We start from the raw sequence: 20,951 nt of genomic DNA on the forward strand, positions 1-20,951 counted from the left end.
ACGGGTGAAATTGTCATCCCTAGTTCACACCGTTCCATATATAAAATGTCAAGAAGTCGTTCATTTTCACTTTTATGAAAAAGAAAAACTGACTTTAAAATTACATTCAAATTAATCACTAATAATCAAACACTTAAGCAAACAAATAAGCCCATTTAAGTACATCCACACAAACAAAGCTCATCTCATATATACTTTGCAACATAACAAAGCATTGAGAAGAACATTATTTCCACTCACTAATTCACCTTTATTGAGCCATTAAAAAAACCCCCAAAAACACAAAATAAAAACCCAAGAAAATGACAATATAAAAATCATGCAAATTAAATATAATGATTCCTTCATTCAATTCCATGCATCTTTCTTAGCATGCCCACAAACTCATACACTTTTTGAGGATTAGGCAGAGCTTTGGCCACACTTTCCTTTTCCTTGCATTTCTTGATCCAAGCTCCAATTTTAGGACACTCGATTTCAATCTCGAATCCTCCGTACTTCTCGTACGCGAAAAACCATGAAGATAAACCGATGAGTACGATGTCGACGAACCCGAATTTATCGCCACCGAAATAGTCATGGTCCCCCATTGCACCCTCCAACTTCTTGAGAATGTCGATGAATTCTTTCTTGGCTACTTCTAGTTCCTCGCCTTTGCTCTTCCATATTATGCAGCCAGCGTCAAACACCTTAAAAACATATTCGTAATTCAATATAGCTGAAAATAAAATTAGATTTTGTATACTCAATTCGAGATGGTTTATTAGAAACTCGTTTGAGTCCGATTTATTAACATAACGAGCCAATCCCGAGCCCGTATTTTCTTTCGATGAGCTATGAAACTAGGTTTGATTAGAAGAAAAAAAAAAGAGGGAAAATTTCACTTTTCATCCCTCTAGTTTGAACAGATTTCACGTTTGGTCCCCCATGTTGAGAAAAAACCAGTGTTCTAAAAATCGGCCGAGGCGGCCGATTAATCGGTCGCCGAGGCGGAGGCGGTCCAAAACCTTTACGATTTTAGTGTAAAGGTTTGAAAAATCGGTTTTTTGCCTGTGAGGCGGTTTGAGGCGGTCCGAGGCGGTCAAACCTTTAAGGCGGGTCAAACTTCGGTGGCAAAAATCGGCAAAAAATCGGTCAAAAATCGGTTTTTTTTTTTATTATTTTTTTTTTTTATTTTTTTTTTTTTTTATAAACCAAAATAAAAGTTGGGATTTTAATAAAAAAAAATGAGTTTATGCTTTATTTTGTTTATGTTAATTATTATTGTTAAAGAACTAATGATATGATGTATGCCAAGAATGTATGTAAATTCAAAAAAAAAATGTCTTTTTATTTATATTTTATAAGGATATTTATGTATTATGATCTTATTATTATTAAACTTTCATTATGTTATTAGAATGTGTACATGATCGAGATATAACTATGTTTAAATATTTTTATCTATGTTTTGAGTATTTATAAATAATTTCTACAAATATATTATATTAAATTTTAAAAACCGATTTATTTCCGATTTATCACCGATTAATCACCGCCGCACCGATTAATCGTGAGTCGGTGCCTGACCGACTCGGACCCGATTACCGATTTTTACAACCTTGGAAAAAACACATTTAGTCGCTCATGTTTCAATAATTGAACACTTTTGGTCACTTCCGTTAATAACCATTAGTCCTTCACTTAATGCATTGATGGGCACACGCTTGATTCCGTTAGTTTTAACGAAAAATTGACGGAAATGACTAAAAATGTTAAATTTTTGAAACACGAGGGACCAAATGTATTTTTTCACAACATGCGGAACCAAATGTGAGATCGGTGCCAAAGTTGAGGGATGAAAACTATATTTTTCAACAAAAATAGAGTTACAGAAAATCAAGCTACCTGAACTCGATATGTATTAGGTTCGATTATTTCTTCTTCGAGCTCAACGTGATTGCTTATCGAATCAAGTTCAAACACAACTTTGACTAAATTTATTTTTTTACGCTTTGGATTTTATGATGTTTGTTTTTTTCTTTTAAAAGCACTACTAATTAAGCATATAGTGATCAAAAGTAAAAAGAAAAACCTTTTTATCAATGAAGTCGGCCCAGAAACGAGCCCTCGACCGTCCGTAAGAAGAAGTAGGCAGCAACTGAGGAGAATCCCATGTTTCGTCAATGTAATAAACTATGTTAGTGGATTCAACGATAGGTTTGCCGTTGTGCAAAAGCACCGGAACCTTCTCGTAAATCGGATTCGATTGCAATAGCAAATCGCTCTTCCCTCCCATAAGGTCTTCCTCCTTAACCTCATAACTCAACCCTTTCTCCGCCAGTGCAACTTTCACCCTCACCGAAAACGGGCTCCAGCAAAAATCCAACAAAACAAGCTCGTCTTTCGCCATATATCTTATATATGTTGTATTATAATGTAATAACTTCACTTCACTTTGTATTTGGTTTTGTGATGGATTGTGATAAATGTGTGCATGTTTTTATATAGCTAGAGAGGTTTTCTTGTTTTTTGTACAATCCATAGAAGCTTTGGTTTCACCGTTACCAGTTGTTTGTTTAGCTTCAACAAGAGCACTTTGTGCCAGCAATTCCATTTTTCTTTTGTCCATGAAATTTTATTTTTTAATTCAAATCATGTTACAAATTCAAAATAAAGAAAAGGTTAGGGTTTTTATCATATTTTCATTCATAAGTTAAAGGTTAATTCATGGAAGTAGAGCAAAATATGTTACGTCTACCGGGCTTATAAGATTATACACCTGGTGAAATACACCATGTGGTTTTAAACCGTTGATCTACATAAATAACTATCTACGAAGCACACATACACATGGGTGTGTGTTATTATTTGCAGATCTACGATTTAAAACTATATAATTGTATTTCACCAGGTGTAGGTTCTGCAAAACCCGTCTACCATCATATGTTACAATTAAACATTCACTTCACGAAAAAGAAAGAAAGAAAAAAAAAAAACAATTCTTCGAAGCAATTGAATGCGTGTCGTTTTTATAATGTGGACGGCTAAAACAAATACCGTTCATTTCTTACTTCAATACCATCAACATAAAAAATAGAAAATAAATAGGTAATGATACTAATACCCCTAATAAAATCAATACCATACAAATTTTGTGTGTGGTATTGATTTTCATTAAGGCTAATAATGTCATTACCTATTTATTATCTATTTATTTTTTTATTTTTTTATATTTGCGGTATTAAAGTGAGAGAAAAATTATATTTATTTTAGCCGCCCCCTTTTATCATACTAAGGTAAAGTTGTCATGTAAAGTACAAGACTCGAGAGATTTGCTTTTGTGCTCTGTCCAAGTAAATTCCATTTTTCGTACAATAGCCCACAAACCAGACGACAAGTTTTTAAACTGTAACCAACATTGGACAAAATGCATCATCTTATCGCAAAATCAAAAACTGTTGCCCAAAACAATGGTTCTGCTAACTTTCTCATAATGAAATTCCGTTCAACGGGTCTATACACTTCAACGACAGTCAATTCTGTACATTCGGAATTGAAATATATATATACATATATATAAAAAAACATTTATGATATAGGGACAAGTTTGAGATATATAGAAATATGAAGGTAGTGTTCAGGGTTCATCAAGTTGTTAACGACCCAGCTGAATGGAATTTCCAATCGCGGCTCGATTCCCTGAATGCGAACTAGCTTTATCTCTGGTCGTAACACTTTTTCAGTGGAGCTGTCTGCACCTGATATTTGCTCGCCCTCCTCCACCTGTGCTTCACCTGTATCGGAAGAACCTACTGTGGGGGCTACTTCCTCTGTAAACATCTCCGGTAATAGATATTTTATTGCATCATGCAAACTAAAACATTTTTCTGCAAAAAATAAGAGGAAAAAAAAAGGCACAATCACGATTATATTACAGGTATGAGAAACGTAAGGGGGAAACTGCTTTCGATCGTACCTTCACCATGAAACTCAACAGCACGGTTTATGTAAGAAATTTTTTCCCAGCTATCGACAATAGGGGCATCTTCTATGTCGTCAATATCTTCATCAATAGTCCGTATGTATAACCGAACAGGAACTTTACCTGAACAGAGAGCAGTCGACTTTAATACGGTATAAATTGCATCAATATCATTATAGAGTGAACGAAACTTAGAACCAAGGTTACGTGGATTATCCCGGAATCTCCGACGAGAAAACAATATCTTTGTTAGATGAAAAAGTAACAACGAATGCCAGATGTTCACTTATACATGCACCATAGACGAATCAATTAAAATTTATTCCTAAAAAAGTTGCATTTTATACAAACCACGTCTTCATCGCCCCGATAAACCCGTCAAATCTTCGTACAGTTTTCTTTTATGCTGCCCTTTAAAGAAACAATAATAATTTCCTACATCTCACCTGTCCTTGTTGTTCCAGTAGCATCTAAATCAGTATTTACGGTTTGGTCAGACTTTGGTGTCGAAGAGTTCAACTTGAGAGAAAATTCATCTCCAACAATGTCAAGTTTGAGTTTGGAAGAAACACGAACGTAAGCTTCAAGCTGGCCTGAGACACAACATTATTTTGAAATTAGAACTGGAATTTAAGACCAAGAAAAAACAGATCGACTTCAATTTACAGGGAAACCATTGACACACCAAAGTTTAGAGAGTACATTTTTAACCCAGATCACTTTTCGGAATGATTTGATTTAGTCTATAAGAAATATAACTCTGCTTTTATTTTCTACTCTATTACCTTACGCATAAATGCTTAGATAAATAGCTTTTCTTCACATTTTGATCCCAAAATACAGGAACTTAATGCTGACGCGTGCAACGAAATACGAAAAATGGACATGGTATTAACAGAAAGAAAACAGCATGGTTGTATTACTGACCAACATATACAGAAAAAAGTGGAATCCCTAATGTAGAACACGGGGAATTGGGGATGTTGTTGTATTCTTCATTCTCCGGAGAGACATTAAAACGATAGCATAAAAAATAAAACAAGCATTCACAACTCAGAAATAAATATAGTGAACCAGTCTCGGAAAAGCATATTCACCACTACCGATTATCTAAACAAGTCTATCTATTCTGTTAAAGTTAAACAATAAAATGATAGTTTGGTCACATGAAAAACGTATACTGTCACTTTCATAACATTAGCAGGAACTAATCAGCTCTTGTTTATGACCCTTGTTTAGTTCCCAGGAATTAAGACTTTATAAAATAAATTCATAATTCGAAATAAAGAAAACAATAAAATGGACAAATCAAATGATTCAGAAAAACCAAGAAAGCCATCATTTGACATAATTTAAGACAGATACATACCATTTAAGACAGAGCGCCAAAGTTCTGCTTGATCAGATTGAGACATATTTATGATATTCTTGCAATTGCCATTGATTATATACGCTGCCTGTAGAGAAGGTTGCGCAATTGTGTTATATACTCGGAAGGAGAATACTTAGCGTTCATACTTCCACAAGAAAAATCTTAGAGAAAATATTAGAAGTATTTACCGAAGCGAAAAAAGAAAATGTTCGTGCATCATTCTCTTTTACCCCCAATTGAAAAATTGGTTTAAAAGGATAATATGTTTCTTTTCTGTTGTGCATGAATAAATGTGCACGCAACTAAACAAACTAATCTACTTAAAGTCAACAAAAGCATGCAGATATTTATACCTCACCTCTTTTAGAGCATTAATGAAGCTCCACTTTACACTATCTTCACCTTCACAAGGGGTCAATATATTTCCTGGATATCCTCTGAAATGTATCTGAGAAGATTCCGCAGTGCACTCAGTCAAAGTGATTAAAATATAAACAAAAAGTAAATAAACGTACGTTTAACGGACTTGGTTAATGGGTTCCAGTATTTAAGGATGAGAAAAATAGACCGAAAACAACAAGATGCTAAACCCACAGTTTTGGCATACGAAAACAACATTAACAAAATCTCAGGTAGCAATTCATACAGTTAAGTTCCAAGGCCTTTCTGGTTCTGCACAAAGAAGATCGAAAAGTGCCCCTGTAGGTATATACCTGAATGGAAATAATTCAGAAGCAGTAATTATATTAGGTATATAGTATAAGAATAACACGAGCAATAAAAATAAAATAACAAAGACAGGAGAATCCCGCATAAAGAATCAAATCTCGACATGTAAGCGCCGGTTTAAATGAAGATTCGAGCCATGGCACCAAATTCGCACGTCACGACGCGGAAAAAAGTTTCTTATTCAAGGTTTTAAAATGTATCTTTACTGGCTTATCCTTCAAATTTAGAAATATAGGATTCAGTACATGCAATGATCACAGATATAATTTAAATACAGGAATCCATAGGACTTAATGCTCTATTGATGGGTTAAACATATAAATGGAGACAATACCGATTGCTTTTTAGTACAAGATTTGATTTATCTCACGACATACTATTAATTACATTAGGAGTTTCCATACATTGTTCTCAATCACAATTAACGAAACTTTCAATGATGAACTGGTAATTCAGTATCTTCACTACCGACACCCACCCCCCACCCAGCAAATTTTCCACTTACTCTTTTAAGTTCTTGCTTTATTAGTTATTTGGTTTGCTTTATTTCAGAAGTCCCATAATATTTCCCGAACAATAACATAATTAGAGGATCTACATTCACAACTTGCATCCACACTTCTTATGGACACGCGACAACCAATCACCTCACACACGCTTTATTACATAGGCCTGGTACACTTTATTGCCAAACATCACAACACTATCATATTGGAAAGAAGTTAGGATCAAGTAGGGACGTTCTCATAATGGAGAAAGAAAAGAAGTCGACAATCAAACATTTCATCAATATTAAGTTATTTATTCAGTGCCTTATCCACATGCTGAAATTCTTCAGATTCTCCAGAATATTCCACATTCCTAACAGCATCCCATCATAAAATTCAGGCCTCTCTCATTTTTTAAATAAAATCTATTATATCATTAAGAAACGGGAAAACAAGATCACGCTATTTCTATAAGCAAGAACCAACACAACAAACATCACAAGAATTAAAACAGATTTTACTACTTTTTAAGTAACTATTGAAGTAAATCTGCATAATACATACCATTTGAGCGGCAATCCTTTGTACTCGAACCATACGGTGTCAGCTCCAGGCGGTAGAGAACTGCTAAAGAATGGCTTAATCTGAGATACCAACAGAGGCAAATACCCCAACCGAGGCGCCAATATCTGACACAAAAATCGAAACCAATCTTAAATTCAACAGTTCGTCGACACATTCATAAACATTCTCAAAGGCATTGATCGAATCAATCCAACACCTAGAAATAAAAAAGCCCCAACCATAGGGAAACTTTATCAAAAACCAACTGATGAAGTATCTTCAAACAATCAATACATATTCCTCGAATCATTTCAATAAGAGAAGACGAGATTTTACGAACAAAAAAAATCGGGCAATACCAAAATGCAGCAATAATAGTCTGTAAAATCCAATCAATCGAACACCCAAACCAGAAAATTAAAAATTAAAAATAGAAGTACGGAAAATAATCAAAACCAACAACCCTAGTCATAAATCAACCACCAGGAGAGAGAGATTACCAAAGCAGGCGGTGGCGGGGGAAGCGTTGTGACTTCGGAATCGTCGAGATGAATCTGAAGTGGTACGGCGCCGCCCCACGCGTACCGCTGCGCCTCCGTTCCGCCGCCTTTATCGCTCATCGCTGTTTCTATTTGTCTGAATGAATGCAATTTCTGCCGCAGGGGTTTCACTTCAACTGTGTTTCCGTCTCGTCTCCGGCAAGTTGGTAGAGTGAAGAAACGTTTTAATCTTTCTTTCGTATTTAACAGTCTTTCCGAACAAGACGACTCGAACTTATTTGCATTTAAACCCCTAAACTATTAAGGTTTTTCTATCTCCTCCCAGACTTATTCATAATTTCTTCAACGAGGCCCATTTTGACTACTAAATTATGACAAAATGCATTTCACTCCCTATAAATTCTCTATTTTCGCACGTTCTCTCCTAAAACTCAAAAAAGATACTCCCTCCTCAAAATATAATTTTAGTTGCACTTTGCCCCAGAATCCAATTTTGGAGGGTATTGTGCACAAAAAATAATATTTTAAAGGGGCAACGTGCAAAAAATGTAGTGTTTTAAAGGGGCAATATGCAACTAAAACACTTAACTCCGATGTAACACCCCGCGTCTCCGATAATTTAATATCCCATTAATTAGCATATATTTAGTTAACATGATTTTATCTCTTATGTGCGTTTATTAGTTTAAGATTTTATTTATGTGATAACCGGTGAAATTTCATATAGAATGCATTAGTCCAAAATAATTTCGGACGTATTTAAATTGATCATATTAGTTAATTATTATATCTAGAGATTAATCATACTCCTTTATTTTTGCTAGAACTCATTTATCAGGAGAATGTTTAAATCACATATTTGCTTAATTGCAAATTAATTTTATTTTTTTGTTGAATAATATTATTTGAAGAAAAATGGAAAATTCCTCTTATTAATCCCTCAATTTTAACCATAGTACAACACAAGACCAAAAAAATTTCCTTGAGAACACTTCTCTAGGTGAATCCACGTGCATTAAGATTTTCCTTTTTTGAATTTCTTTTTGGATAGTTAAAATGAAAGGAGTAAATCTTCTCCCACTTCTTTCTTTTCTTCATTTTCGAAAATTTCATAAAAGCTAAGCTTCTTCTTCATCTTTCTCTAAAATTTCTTCTTCTTCTCCTTGTAGAAAGGAAAGAACACCCTTCCAAATTTTCTAAGAAGAACAAGGTGAGAATTTTCGAATTCTTGTTACAAATGCTTCAACACCAATAGTATTTTTCTTCTCTTTAATTTATTTTTTAATGTTCTTGTGATGACCGAAAACTAAAGGGGGGAGAAAATAAAATTTCGTGTTTAATTTATGCTTTGATCATCCATGCATGTAATGATCTAAGCTTTATATTAAATAATCTTGAAGAAGTAAGAATAAGAGGACGATTTAATATATATATATATATATATATATATATATATATATATATATATATATATATATATATATATATATATATATATATATATATATATCACTACAAGAAAAACTAGTTTTTGTGACCAAATTCTCAGCGACCATAACTAAATGGTCACTGAATGTTCACATTTAGTGACCAAAAGTAATTTTGTAGCATAAATCGTGTTGCGACCAGCGAACATTTGGTAGCTATAAGTGGTCACTAATAGTTAGACATCTTGTAGCAACTAAAGTTAAAGTTTGTAGCGACAATTTTTATGGTCACTATAACTTAATGACAATAGTGACCAATTCAACATCAATTTTTTTTACGGTTGCTACGAGTCTTTAATTTAATTATTAACAACCATTTAATTGGGTTGCTAGCAACCACTTGAATTTGGTTACTATGCAATGTTTTGAAAACCGGACCGGATATTGACCCGGTCAAGCTACCGGGTCACGGTTGGACCGGTTCAACCGAGGTCCAACCGGGTTTTTTACATTTTTTATATATATGATTAATTTATTTATTTAATACCTGAAATATAATGTATTATATATTTTTATATTTCCACTTTCGTCACTTTATAATAAAGTAATTAAAAATTATTAATTTTCTTCTCACTCCTCCTTCTCTCTCTCTCTCTCTCTCTCTTCTTTCTTCTTTCTTCCTCCTCAGTTTATACGCACAGTCACAAATCCCCATCCCCTTTTCTTCTTCCTTCCTTCTTTTCTTCTCTTCCTCCTTGTTTATTCTTAATTCTTCACATCACTCAAATATATACTTTATTTTCTCTAATTATTTTTTCCATTTTTTTTCTTCATTTTCACTTTCACCCTCTTCGTTTTCTTTTCTTTGGTGGATAGCTATGGCATCCACCACTTAGATTGGGTCACATACTACCTAGATCCGTTCACCAGCAACCTTTCCGTCAAGATTCAGTAACCCACGAAGTAGATCCAACGATGAAATTTTTTGTGAGCAAAAAACCGGTTTTCGGGTTGGTTTTTGGGTTACCCGGTTCTTACCGGTTGAACCGGATTTTTGGGGGTTGACCCGGTTTTTTGAGCATTTCGGGTTTTGACATCTAACCGGACCGGACTTGGCGGCGGTTCGCGGTTGAACCGGTCGGACCGGCCGGTCCGGTCCGGTTTTCAAAACATTGTTACTATGAAACTACTTAGGGAAATCAAATCGATTTGGTCACTAGTTAAGTTTTAAACAAATCAAGAAAAGAAAAGAAAATAAAAGAAAGATGGGGGGCGAAAATGCAAATAATGAAAAAATACAGCCATATCTTTCTTTCGTTTCTTCATCGCTCTCTTTCTCTCTCGCCTGCTCTCTCCTTCTCCCTCTCGGTTCTTGGCTGAAATTCCAGAAATTAATTGGAGAAAATTCGAAATCAAGAAGGGGTTTGAAGAAGTGAGGTATATGAAACAAATTTGAGGTTGGAATTGCAAATCCCCAATTCAATTATCGACAAAATTAGGGCTGTGTGAACGAGGGGTTATGACGATCAAGTCACATCGTTGGGAAGTCAGCTTTCCAGTGGTGGTGGCCTCCAGCGGTGGTTACATCAGACGGTCGCCGGAATCGGGCGAAGAGGACGACTAGCTGTCCATAAATCGAATTCCAGCTTTTGGCTCTTCAAAGAATTAATTGAACGGAGGCCTTAGAGGGTGAATCTCGACGACCAGGACCCACGGTTAGAAACCTTGAGAAGTCAGCCTTCCATAGGTGCAGCGTGCATACAAGGTGTTTGATAAAATACTGGAACCAGACTCCAACTTTGGAGTGCAAAAACATTTTTTCAATTGGTTCGAAAAGTCGTTTCTTTAACAAGTCATTTCGGTTTTTTCTTGCATGGATTAATCTGATGTCTGGTTTAACTAATTTGCAGGAGCTTAAACTGTGATGAATTGACGATGGATCAAGCATCGGCTATTAAGGTTAGCTGCCATTTTCATGAGCATGTGCTTTACTAGTTTTCATGTCTCTGTACTCGAAATCGTAAAATGTTGGAATATTTTGATGCTCGGTTTTTATAAGCTTGATCGAAAACTGAAAAAAAAAAGCACAGAAAAATCGAATAAATCATTACATTGCCTCCATCAATCAGCAAAAAAGAATATCCATTTCGGTATATTCTGTTTCAGTAATTGTTCTCGGTGGTATTCATCGGAATTTGGCGAGAATCCCAGCTGCGCACCGGAACTTTAGGGAAAGAAAACCTGTTGCCGCACCTGTTTTCGGAGCAGAATTTGGAGGGTTTGGAGTGCGAATTTAAGAATCATTCCTTGACGAAACTCGTAGAGGACCTCGAAAACTATTGGTAAGTGTAAAATTGTATCGAGTTAGAGTATGTTTTGAAGCTGATTAGTGGTCCGAATTAAGTGACTTTAAATCTGTAAAAACAGGGCAGTTTTGAATATTCTTCTTACGAGGCCGTTTTTGCTATGTTGAGCTAATAATTTGGGCTGTGTGTCTTCTAAGAACTTGTAGTTTACATTGTAAGGTTCAATTTGGTGTATTATTTGGACAATTTGGATAACTCTACAAATTTTTATGATTTTTCAAATAAACAGTGCCAGCAAATGCATTTGTTCAAACAAAACCTAGCAGTTTCATGCAATTATCTTCCGGGGCTGTTACTGCTGTGTTAGGTCGATAATTTGGGGTTAGTTTCTAAAGTGAACTTGTAGATGAAGTTGTTATCTTTAATTTGATATATAGTTTAGGCTATTCGGATAAGTATGGTGATCGTAGTGATTGTTAGAATTAGCCCGACAAGAAATTCTTAATAAATGTTTCAAGAAATTGACTAAGTGATATAGTGGAATAATACGGTTATGTTAGAATCTTGTTAAGTGATGAATATTTTTATAGGTATCGACCGTACTAAAGCTCTCACTCAAGGCTTGAGCATGGCTTGAGCGTAAGGATATTTATTTATAGCACCTTGCACTGGACTTCAGGTGAGGATCCCTATCCCTTGCCTATTCTTTATGGGAAACAGGATATATGCCGAGCAATCGTATCGTTCGGTTTATTATTGTTATTACTCGTCGTTTAAATTCAATATATATTTATTGTCGCCTATCTTGTGAACTAATTTGATTTCCGAGAATTGTTGATTCTTGAGCTATTGCAATCTTCGATCTATTCGAAATCCTTTTTCCTGGAACTTAATAAGTTCTCATCTTGATTCGGGAATTATTCCAATAATTTATTTTCTCGATTCCTTGACTACTCAATTGAGTTCATTTATCGACCTTGAATAATTCAACTAGTTTCAATCTGATTCTCTATCAATTTTAAGTCGTTTCACATGTATACTAGTTGGAACCACTTCTATTATGATTCATTAATTCATTTGATTTGTTTCTACAGGGTTCAATGAATGTAAATCGTTCAATGACTGGACGAGGTAAGTAGCTACTTATGCAAGAGCCTAGATACATTATTGAATTATGAGTGCTTCTAAGTGACAAATGATTGAAATTGATTCTATCATATGATTTCTTATTTTCTAATTGAATTTTTTTTTTCCCTTTCTCAGGTTGGACTCTTTGATGAAGTGAAAGAACGTTATCGTGGAAGTCATATTTGTTGTCGCTTAACAATTTATGAAGTGGAATTTATTATGAAATAATTATAGTAATCTTTCTTATTATTTGGAATGATTGATTTATTATTGTATTTCTGTATGATAGATTGAAATTATAATATTCACATTTGATTGATAATATGTAAATTTGCAATCTTTAGTTTTATTTTAATTTTTTTACAGCCACTGTTGCAAATAAAAATTAATGTTTTACGCAATCAATTAATTATTGATCTGAATTGGTCAGTAAATTTAATAATTGTCGAAACCATGTAAAAACTATTGCAACCAATAATATGGTCACTATATGTATATATTTTAGCAACCAACAGATATATTATTTATCAACCAACATATACTGTCACTATATGTATATTATGTAGCAACCAAAAAATGTGGTGGCCAAATATATATATCCTATAGCAAGAATAAAATATGGTCACTATACGTATATATCATTTAGCGACCAAAATTATATGGCCACTATATATGTTGCTATAGCAACCATGTTAATATTATTGCCACCATAAAATTTACATTAGCGAGTCAAAAACTGGTCGTTAATAATTATATTTTTAGTGACAATTATTAGTTCGCCGCTAAATCTTATCTTTTAGCGTCCAATTAATTTTCTTGTCACTGAGTACTTTTAGTAACTACCCTGTTGTGACCACTGGTGACCAAGCTTAATTTGGTCACTAGAAGTTTTAGCTACCATTTTCTAACTTTTAGCTACCATACAAAATCGTCACTAAAACCAATATTTCTTGTAGTGTATATATACTAGACCTACGTGATCTTAAGGAAACTTCGATCCATGGTTTTCGTAAACCTGCGTGGTCGAAGAAAGTACTTGATCCATGGTTTATTTATAATCTATATGTGCTATATATATGTATATGTTTCTGTGTGTGTGTGTGTGTGTGTGTGTGTGTATATATATATATATATATATATATATATATATATATATATATATATATATATATATATATATATATATATATATATCGACCTACGTGGTTGTAAGTGTACTCCCTTCGGGTCGAGGAAGCTTGCAATCCATGGTTTATGATCTATGAGTAATAAGATAATATATGAGGTTAGGAAAACCAATAACAAGATTAATAAAAATAGAATTTTGTGTGATTGAATTCTTGATGGTTCGAATATTTTGGAAAAGACTTTGAGGAAAATGTTTAAATTGCTAATGCATGTAGTAATTACAAGAATGAGTATTAAAAACTCTTAATCTTACCTTGCATGTGAAGATCTAGCTAGAAAGAAAATGAACTAGATGGAAATTTGGTGGTACGTTGAAAGAAAACTTCAAGTCTCTGAAAGAGGGCTTGAACTTTAATTAATAAACTTGGAGGTAGTAACTATAAATAACCGAATACTTGAGCTACTTTTGTTATATGTGTAAATATGTGATCTATGCTATTTGCTTGAGTTGTTATATCTCTTACTTGATTTTGTGATTTTCTGACTAAACTATGTGCCTTTGTGAAATATGTGGAAATATGTGTACTAATATGCTTATGTGTAAGCTAACTTTGAATATGTGAAATTAAAAATATGTACTAACCTCACTTGCATATTTTTAAAGTTGGAAAATCTTGTAAAACATAGATCGAATAAGCACGGGGCATGAGGGGCCGGTACCCCAAAATGAGATGAAGAGTGTGTGGTTTGATTCCACTTATGAAACGGGTTCCAAATAAATGAAGGCTTATTGTCTATGGTTTTACTTGATTTTCTAAAGGATATCCGAACAAAAATGTTTTTCTCACACACATAATCAAGTTGCTTGGAATGAATGAATGTATGTGGAAAAGAATGACTCCCTTGTTAGGGATCTACTCTTATTCCTTATGAAATGAAGAAAGGAAGGTCTAAGAGGTAAAATGAGAAGGTCTAAGAGGTAATCCGAGAAGGTAAAGGTAAATTTGTGAAGTTTCTCAATGAAATAACGATTGAGGTAAAATCGAAATGTTTATAGTGTTTTTATACTTGATTTGAGATGGTACATATACATATATACATAGCATAAATATATATATGTTTGTTTGCCTATGTGTAATCGATACTCTTCGGAAATTCTCATTGAGTCCAAAAGACTCATATAGGTGTTGAAATGCTTGTGGGTACTTTCAATCCCGAGCACGAGTCGTAAAGTTGGAGTCGAGTTCGAGGATCGAATGATGTGTTCATATGGAAGGCGTGTGGATCTTGTGTGCTCTTAATCTAGCCATATTGTTCTACTTATATAGTTTAATTTTAAAGACTTTCGATACCGTCTTAGGTATCTATTATCGTACTCATACACCCCTATAACTCTTATTAGTTGGTGCAAGGTCCTAGGATCGAATCCTGGCAGCCGCAATGTGGGAATTTCAACTCCAATGAGTTGGTTCCTTGTGGGCACCAGGTCCGGGTCCGCTACCTTAACGGGCCGTTGAGTTACCATGATTTACATTCCTCCATCAATCCTTGTCGGGCCAAGGGATGGGGGCCCTGGGGGCGAGGAATTTCGCCTTTTGGTGCAAGAACATTACATTTAATAATAATTAAGATTTATGATTATCTCTTTTTGCCAAACTTCTATACTTATCGGTTAGTTGTATGTTGTGTTCTGCCCTGTTGTTTGATAATATGTATTAAATATATCTTTATATATATATATATATATATATATATATATATATATATATATATATATATATATATATATATGGGGTTCTTTGATATAACCCCTCAATACTTCTTTTAATAGAGAAGGGCCCAAACTATTTTGCACTATTTGAAAAAAAACTCACTCTAAATTTCAGCCACCCATTTTTCCATTTATGTCCCTCCACCTTACACATCTCCATGACCCATCAGCCCACTATCCCCATGACCCATTAGCCGTGTCTCTCTCTTTCTTTTTATTTTTTTTTAATTTTTTTATATTATTATTATTTTATTATTATTATTAATTTATTATTATTATTTTTTTATTATTTTTATTATTATTTTTTTTAATTTTTTTTAAACTTTTTTTTTTAATTTTTTTAAACTTTTTTTTTTAATTTTTTTAATCTTTTTTAGGTATATTAATCGACTATGATACATATTAAATCGACTATGATGAACTATAGTTGATTAAGGAAACGACTACTAAAAAAAACAAATCACAACTACAAAAATGCAAACTCAACTATATTTTACAAAAATTGGAGTCAATGAAGTATATTAATCGACTATGATGTGAAGCATAGTCGATTAAGAATCTGCTACTAAAAATAACGAATCGCAACTGCGAAAAAATGCAAAATCAACTATATATTACAAAAACAAAAAATATAGAAACATTATAAATGATTTATACAATTGGAATCGATAAACAAAAAATTCAAAAAAAAAAAATTAGAGTCGATCAACCTTAATCGACTGCCAGAGCATAGTTGATTAGCTTAATCGACTATGAACATGTACATAGTCGATTAAGGTTTCAGCCTGCGCGAAATTCTCTACACGCCCCGTCCTCCGACCGATCCACCAAAAAACCCTAAATTTGCCTCCCCATCGTCACCACACCGTCACCACACCGTCACCACACCGCCGACGCAACACACCCTCACCACCTTACTTTGATATTATGACGGTTTTTTATTACAAATAAATAAATAAAATCACAACTCGCACCACCAACCAAAGCAAAATCACCACCCATCAAAATCCGATTCCGGCGACAAATCGACAGTTTTGCCTCTTTGTGCCACCGATGTAGCAATCCTAGCATTCGAATTCAGAATCACTATCAAAATCATTTAAAATGTTTGATGGGTGCTTACTCTTCTTTCTTTCTCCATCTTCCGGCGACGGCAGCGGCGGAGAAGATTGACGGAAAAAACAGAGAAAAAAAATCAGAGGAGAGAAAACAATGAAGAGAGAAAAGCTAGAGAAAACCCGGAATGAAAAATTAGGGTTTTGAAAGAGTATAATAGACAACTAAGGGTAGTTTTGGAATTATGAAAATATCACATGGGAGAAATATTAGCTAAAGGGGTTTTCTCTAATTACTTTTGGGAGGGTGTTTCCTTAACTATATTTCCTAGATGGGGGGTTTTCTCTAATTTTCCACATATATATATATATATATATATATATATATATATATATATATATATATATAGAGAGAGAGAGAGAGAGAGAGAGAGAGAGAGATATTAATATAAGAGAGAGGTTTCGTATAATTCTGAACATAATATATACATATATAGAGAGAAAGAGTGTTTAATATATGAGAGAGGTTTCGTATAATTCTGAACATAGGTAACATCATGGTTGGTCATTTGACCGTTTGTGTGTATGCCTCCCTTTTTCTTTTTTCTCTCTTTTTTTTTTTTGTTAAATCTTCCACCCTATGTATGGGAAGTGTTGGCTGGCTTCGGGATTTGGGTCAGACATCGATGACGATCGGATAAGGCAAACTTCTAGCCTTGTTCGATAGCTTGGGTCGGCGCCATGTAAAAATGAATGCGGACCTTATGGGCCAATTGGAGTTGGCGGGTCGATCATCTATCGGAGGACGCGCTGCGCGCATCTTGATCGCCCAATCAGGCTACACTTGCTGACTCCAAAAGAGGTCGCCCCGCCAGCCTAGTCTGTCGTCCGACCGAACTGTTCTTGGCGATATGGAGGTTGCTCCGCGGAGGACATTACTCCTACCCCTTAGCGAATAATTTTATTGATTATTATTTCCCTCGCATGAGAGCCGGAAGATTATACTTTTTCGTCTCTCGCCTTTCGCTTAGGGCTTGTCGTTTCTTCGAAAAATTTCCTTACCAAGTCATTTGTAGACTACTGAATGAACTTTGCTTGCATTATTTTCGGTTTGTCTTCTTTCTTTAATCATTATAGTTTTGTTGAATATGTTTGTTCCCATAATACTAGTGTTGGTGTACTCTGAAGTTGATATGACTCCCAAGATTTTGTCTCAAGGGAAGTCCGTCGGCCGCCGAGTGTAAGCGTGTGTTGTATCTTTTATGGTGGGGCGTATCGCGGAACATAATTGCGCTATACCATTTTTTGAAGTGAAAGTCACATAGGTCGAGTTAACTTGACTCTTCGAGTGACCTTTTGAAGACTTTCATCAACTTCCTAAGGCTAGCTTTATGAAATTTCACTGAGTATGCTAAAGGTAGATACCTGATTAGGTAGGATTCTTAAAGGAGTCGCTCTCTTGCCAAGAATAAGCCTACACTTTATCTTTTTAGGCGGGCCGTATCTCCGGGTTTATTACCTAGTGAGAAGTCCGCATTTCTTCAAGAGTGAGTGGTGTTTTATCTTTTATGGTGTGGCGGTATCCCTTGACATTATTACCTTGTGGTAAGTCCACTTTTAGTCGAGAATGACTTCTTTTGCAATTTTCATAAAGTACGTTACACATTGATATCCAACTGGTGGGAGATAGCAAAAAATATCTTACAATTAGAGTACAGTAGACATGTAAAGTAAGCACGTATATGTGTAGAAAAAAGTGGTTAGCCTTATGCTACCGAACTTTAGTTAATTAAGTACAAACCCATAAGGTTGACAGTATACCCCAACTCTCTTAAGAAGATTTCCATTTTTTCTAACTATTTTACGAGTAATATTTCTTGAAATTGAAAGTTCTAAACTCTTGGTACGAGAAGTCCGTTGGAGTATTGGTGGTGATAAACATATGTGTTAACTACTTCGGCATCATTGTGTGAACTTTCCTCTCGCTATCTTAGCGTTCCTCTTCTCGCTTTTCCTTGCCAAATTCCCCGAGCTATGTTATAGTCTTGATTCGTACATACTTTTATGTATGTGTAGTAACTCTTCCAAGGTCATCAGGGGTCGCTCGACAATAGATTCTTGGAAGCGCTTGTGTCGTAGGTTTTGTTAGAGTATTCGAGCTAACAAATCGTGGGTTTGGGTAGCTCATGCTACTGGATTGACGAGTTCTCTCCCGATGCGAATGTCATGCCCGGCCTCGGGGAGGAGAGGAGATGTCGGAAGGACAGGCCGATGTCTGACTTTCTAGAATGACATGCTCACCCTGCGCGGGTCCCTGGTGGGAGGCGACGCAACGGGCCACTGCCTCAATCACGGCCTTGTTCAACAAATCGCCTAACAAGACCTTTAGGGCCGCCTCCGTCAGCTGCACGATGGGCACCACTGCATCGATGGGGTTCGTAGCTCTCGAAGTTCTTGGCCTTCGGGTTGGAGATGGATAAGGTGGAATCACTCCAACAAGTGGGGGAGGCCGGCTAGGATCTCCTTCATCGAAGTGGGATGACGGATTATTAACCCTTCAATTACCTCTTTCCATGACACGTGTGTGGATTGAGTTCCCAAAGACGGCGCGAAAATGATGATGTTCGAGTACACTCACGAATCTCCAAGCTGAAATAAATCAGGAAAGCATGGTCCCCTACCACATGTCAAAGGTGAACGTGGGGTCACAATCTAAAAAGTAGAAATAATCCCTCTAACCTACAAAACACAGCCAAACACTAGGTGACTCTCACTCGCCGGGGTTGGTTCAGCGATTAACCTGTGACGATCAAGTCAACGGGGATATTCTTTGTAGAGTAAAAAACTCTCTAAATTGCTAAGGAAATAAACCCTACCTCAAATGAATTGTAAACTCTAGTATTTATAGTAGTCTTTTATGAGCTTCTAACTTGATGGGCTTTATATGGGCCTTCTTAGTAGTGTAGTAAATATTATAATTGAAATTAAGCCTTCTAGCTCAATAATTATGTAGGGCTGGGCATTTGGGATCGGGATTCGGGTTCCCGTCCCGTCCCGAACGGAATTTTACTATTTGGGACTAAAACTTCGGGAATTTGGGATTACGGGATTCGGGATTGGGATTAGGAACAAATACGGGATCGGGATTCGGGAGTTGGTTCAATCCCGATCGGGATATTTTAATCCCGAATTAGGAAAAAAAGATAAAAAATATTAATAAAAAAAACACAAACACAAACACACACACACACACACACACAGATATATATATATATATATATATATATATATATATATATATATATATATATATATATATATATATATATATATATATATATATAATATTCAAGTTGGTTTAGTGTATAAAATAATACCAATGGAAAAAAATGCTATATTTCTTACTTTGTAGGCAAAAATATGGGATTTCCCGATCCCAATCCCGAATTCCCGAAATATTTTGGGATACCGATATACCGGGATTTAATAATATGAGATGGGATTGGGATTTAAAATTTCTATCCCGAATCCCGAAATCCCAATCCCGAAAATCCCGAATTCCCGAAATCCCGTCCCGAACTCACCCTTATAATTATGTATGTACATCAGTATTGGTATTAGTATTATATTAGAATTAGTAATGCATTATATTAGTATTATTATTACTATTAGTATTAGTATTAGCATTAGTATTAATATTAATAATAGTATTAGTATTAGTATCAGTATCAGTATTAGTATTTGTATTAGTATTAGGATTAGTATTAATATTAATATTAGTATTAATATTATTATTAATATTAGTATTAGTATTAATATTGCTAATAGTATTAGTATTTGCTAATAGCAATAGTCTTAAGAATAGTGTTAGGATTGATATTGGTATTAGTAATAGTATTAGTATTAGTAATTAGTATTAATATTAATAGTAGTACTAGTATTAATATTGCTTAGTATTAGTATTTGCTAATAGCAATAGTATTAGGAATAGTGTTAGGATTGATATTGGTATTAGTATGGGTATTAGTATTAGTATTAGTATTAGTATTAGTATTAGTATTAGTATTAGTATTAGTATTAGTATTAGTATTAGTATTAGTATTAGTATTAGTATTAGTATTAGTAGTAGTATTAGTATTAGTATCACTATCAGTATCATTATCAATATCAGTTTCAATATTAGTATTAGTATTAGTATTAGTATTAGTAGTAGTATTAATATTAGTATTATTATTAGTACTGGTATTAGTATTAATATTAGTAATAGTAATAGTATTAGTATTAGTATTCATGTTAGTATTCCTGTTAGTATTCGTGTTAGTATTTGTGTTAGTATTTGCATTAGTATTAGTGTTAGTGTTAGTGTTAGTGTTAGTGTTAGTGTTAGCATTAGGGCATGTTTGACAAAATTAAGTCATTAGGGCATGTTTGACAAAATTAAGTGTTGAAAATTGAATACTGAATGCTTGTCTGAATGGCTAAGAGTTGAAACACGATGTTGAATGTTGAATGCTGAACA

At 34.5% G+C, this 20,951-nt stretch overlaps 2 protein-coding genes and 1 long non-coding RNA gene across 3 annotated transcripts; 1 reads left to right on the plus strand and 2 right to left on the minus strand.

Moving 5' to 3' along the window:
- Positions 1-33: 33 nt before the first annotated feature.
- LOC105956269 (putative glutathione S-transferase parC) lies at positions 34-2,430 on the minus strand. The gene is made up of 2 exons (XM_012980112.2): positions 2,075-2,430; positions 34-689 (listed from the first exon to the last, which is right to left on the minus strand). The coding sequence occupies exons 1-2, from the start codon at positions 2,390-2,392 to the stop codon at positions 345-347; spliced, it is 663 nt and encodes a 220-aa protein (XP_012835566.1). The 5' UTR covers positions 2,393-2,430; the 3' UTR covers positions 34-344.
- Positions 2,431-3,438: 1,008 nt separating this feature from the next.
- APG5 (autophagy protein Apg5 family) lies at positions 3,439-7,849 on the minus strand. The gene is made up of 8 exons (XM_012980123.2): positions 7,618-7,849; positions 7,118-7,242; positions 5,983-6,049; positions 5,695-5,784; positions 5,334-5,421; positions 4,411-4,557; positions 3,959-4,087; positions 3,439-3,869 (listed from the first exon to the last, which is right to left on the minus strand). The coding sequence occupies exons 1-8, from the start codon at positions 7,735-7,737 to the stop codon at positions 3,571-3,573; spliced, it is 1,065 nt and encodes a 354-aa protein (XP_012835577.2). The 5' UTR covers positions 7,738-7,849; the 3' UTR covers positions 3,439-3,570.
- Positions 7,850-10,354: 2,505 nt separating this feature from the next.
- On the plus strand, positions 10,355-12,833 carry LOC105956268 (uncharacterized). The gene is made up of 5 exons (XR_001172651.2): positions 10,355-10,871; positions 10,955-11,003; positions 11,211-11,386; positions 11,941-12,481; positions 12,614-12,833. It is a non-coding gene; the product is annotated as an uncharacterized LOC105956268 (long non-coding RNA).
- The last annotated feature ends 8,118 nt before the right edge of the window (positions 12,834-20,951 follow it).

Source organism: Erythranthe guttata, chromosome 11 (assembly GCF_056151865.1).
Source record: "Erythranthe guttata isolate IM_541 chromosome 11, IM_541, whole genome shotgun sequence".
In the NCBI taxonomy this organism is placed as follows: domain Eukaryota; kingdom Viridiplantae; phylum Streptophyta; class Magnoliopsida; order Lamiales; family Phrymaceae; genus Erythranthe; species Erythranthe guttata.

Bases quoted from the DNA above. Each gene is read 5' to 3' on its own strand.
- APG5 (XM_012980123.2), bottom strand. From the start codon at position 7,737: ATGAGCGATAAAGGCGGCGGAACGGAGGCGCAGCGGTACGCGTGGGGC. The intron at 6,050-7,117 runs GTATGTATTATG...ATTTCCATTCAG, and splicing joins AAAGGATTGCCGCTCAAATG to GTATATACCTACAGGGGCAC. The intron at 5,785-5,982 runs GTATGAATTGCT...GAATCTTCTCAG, and splicing joins AAAGGCCTTGGAACTTAACT to ATACATTTCAGAGGATATCC.
- LOC105956269 (XM_012980112.2), bottom strand. From the start codon at position 2,392: ATGGCGAAAGACGAGCTTGTTTTGTTGGATTTTTGCTGGAGCCCGTTT. The intron at 690-2,074 runs GTTTTTCTTTTT...TATGTTTTTAAG, and splicing joins CCGACTTCATTGATAAAAAG to GTGTTTGACGCTGGCTGCAT.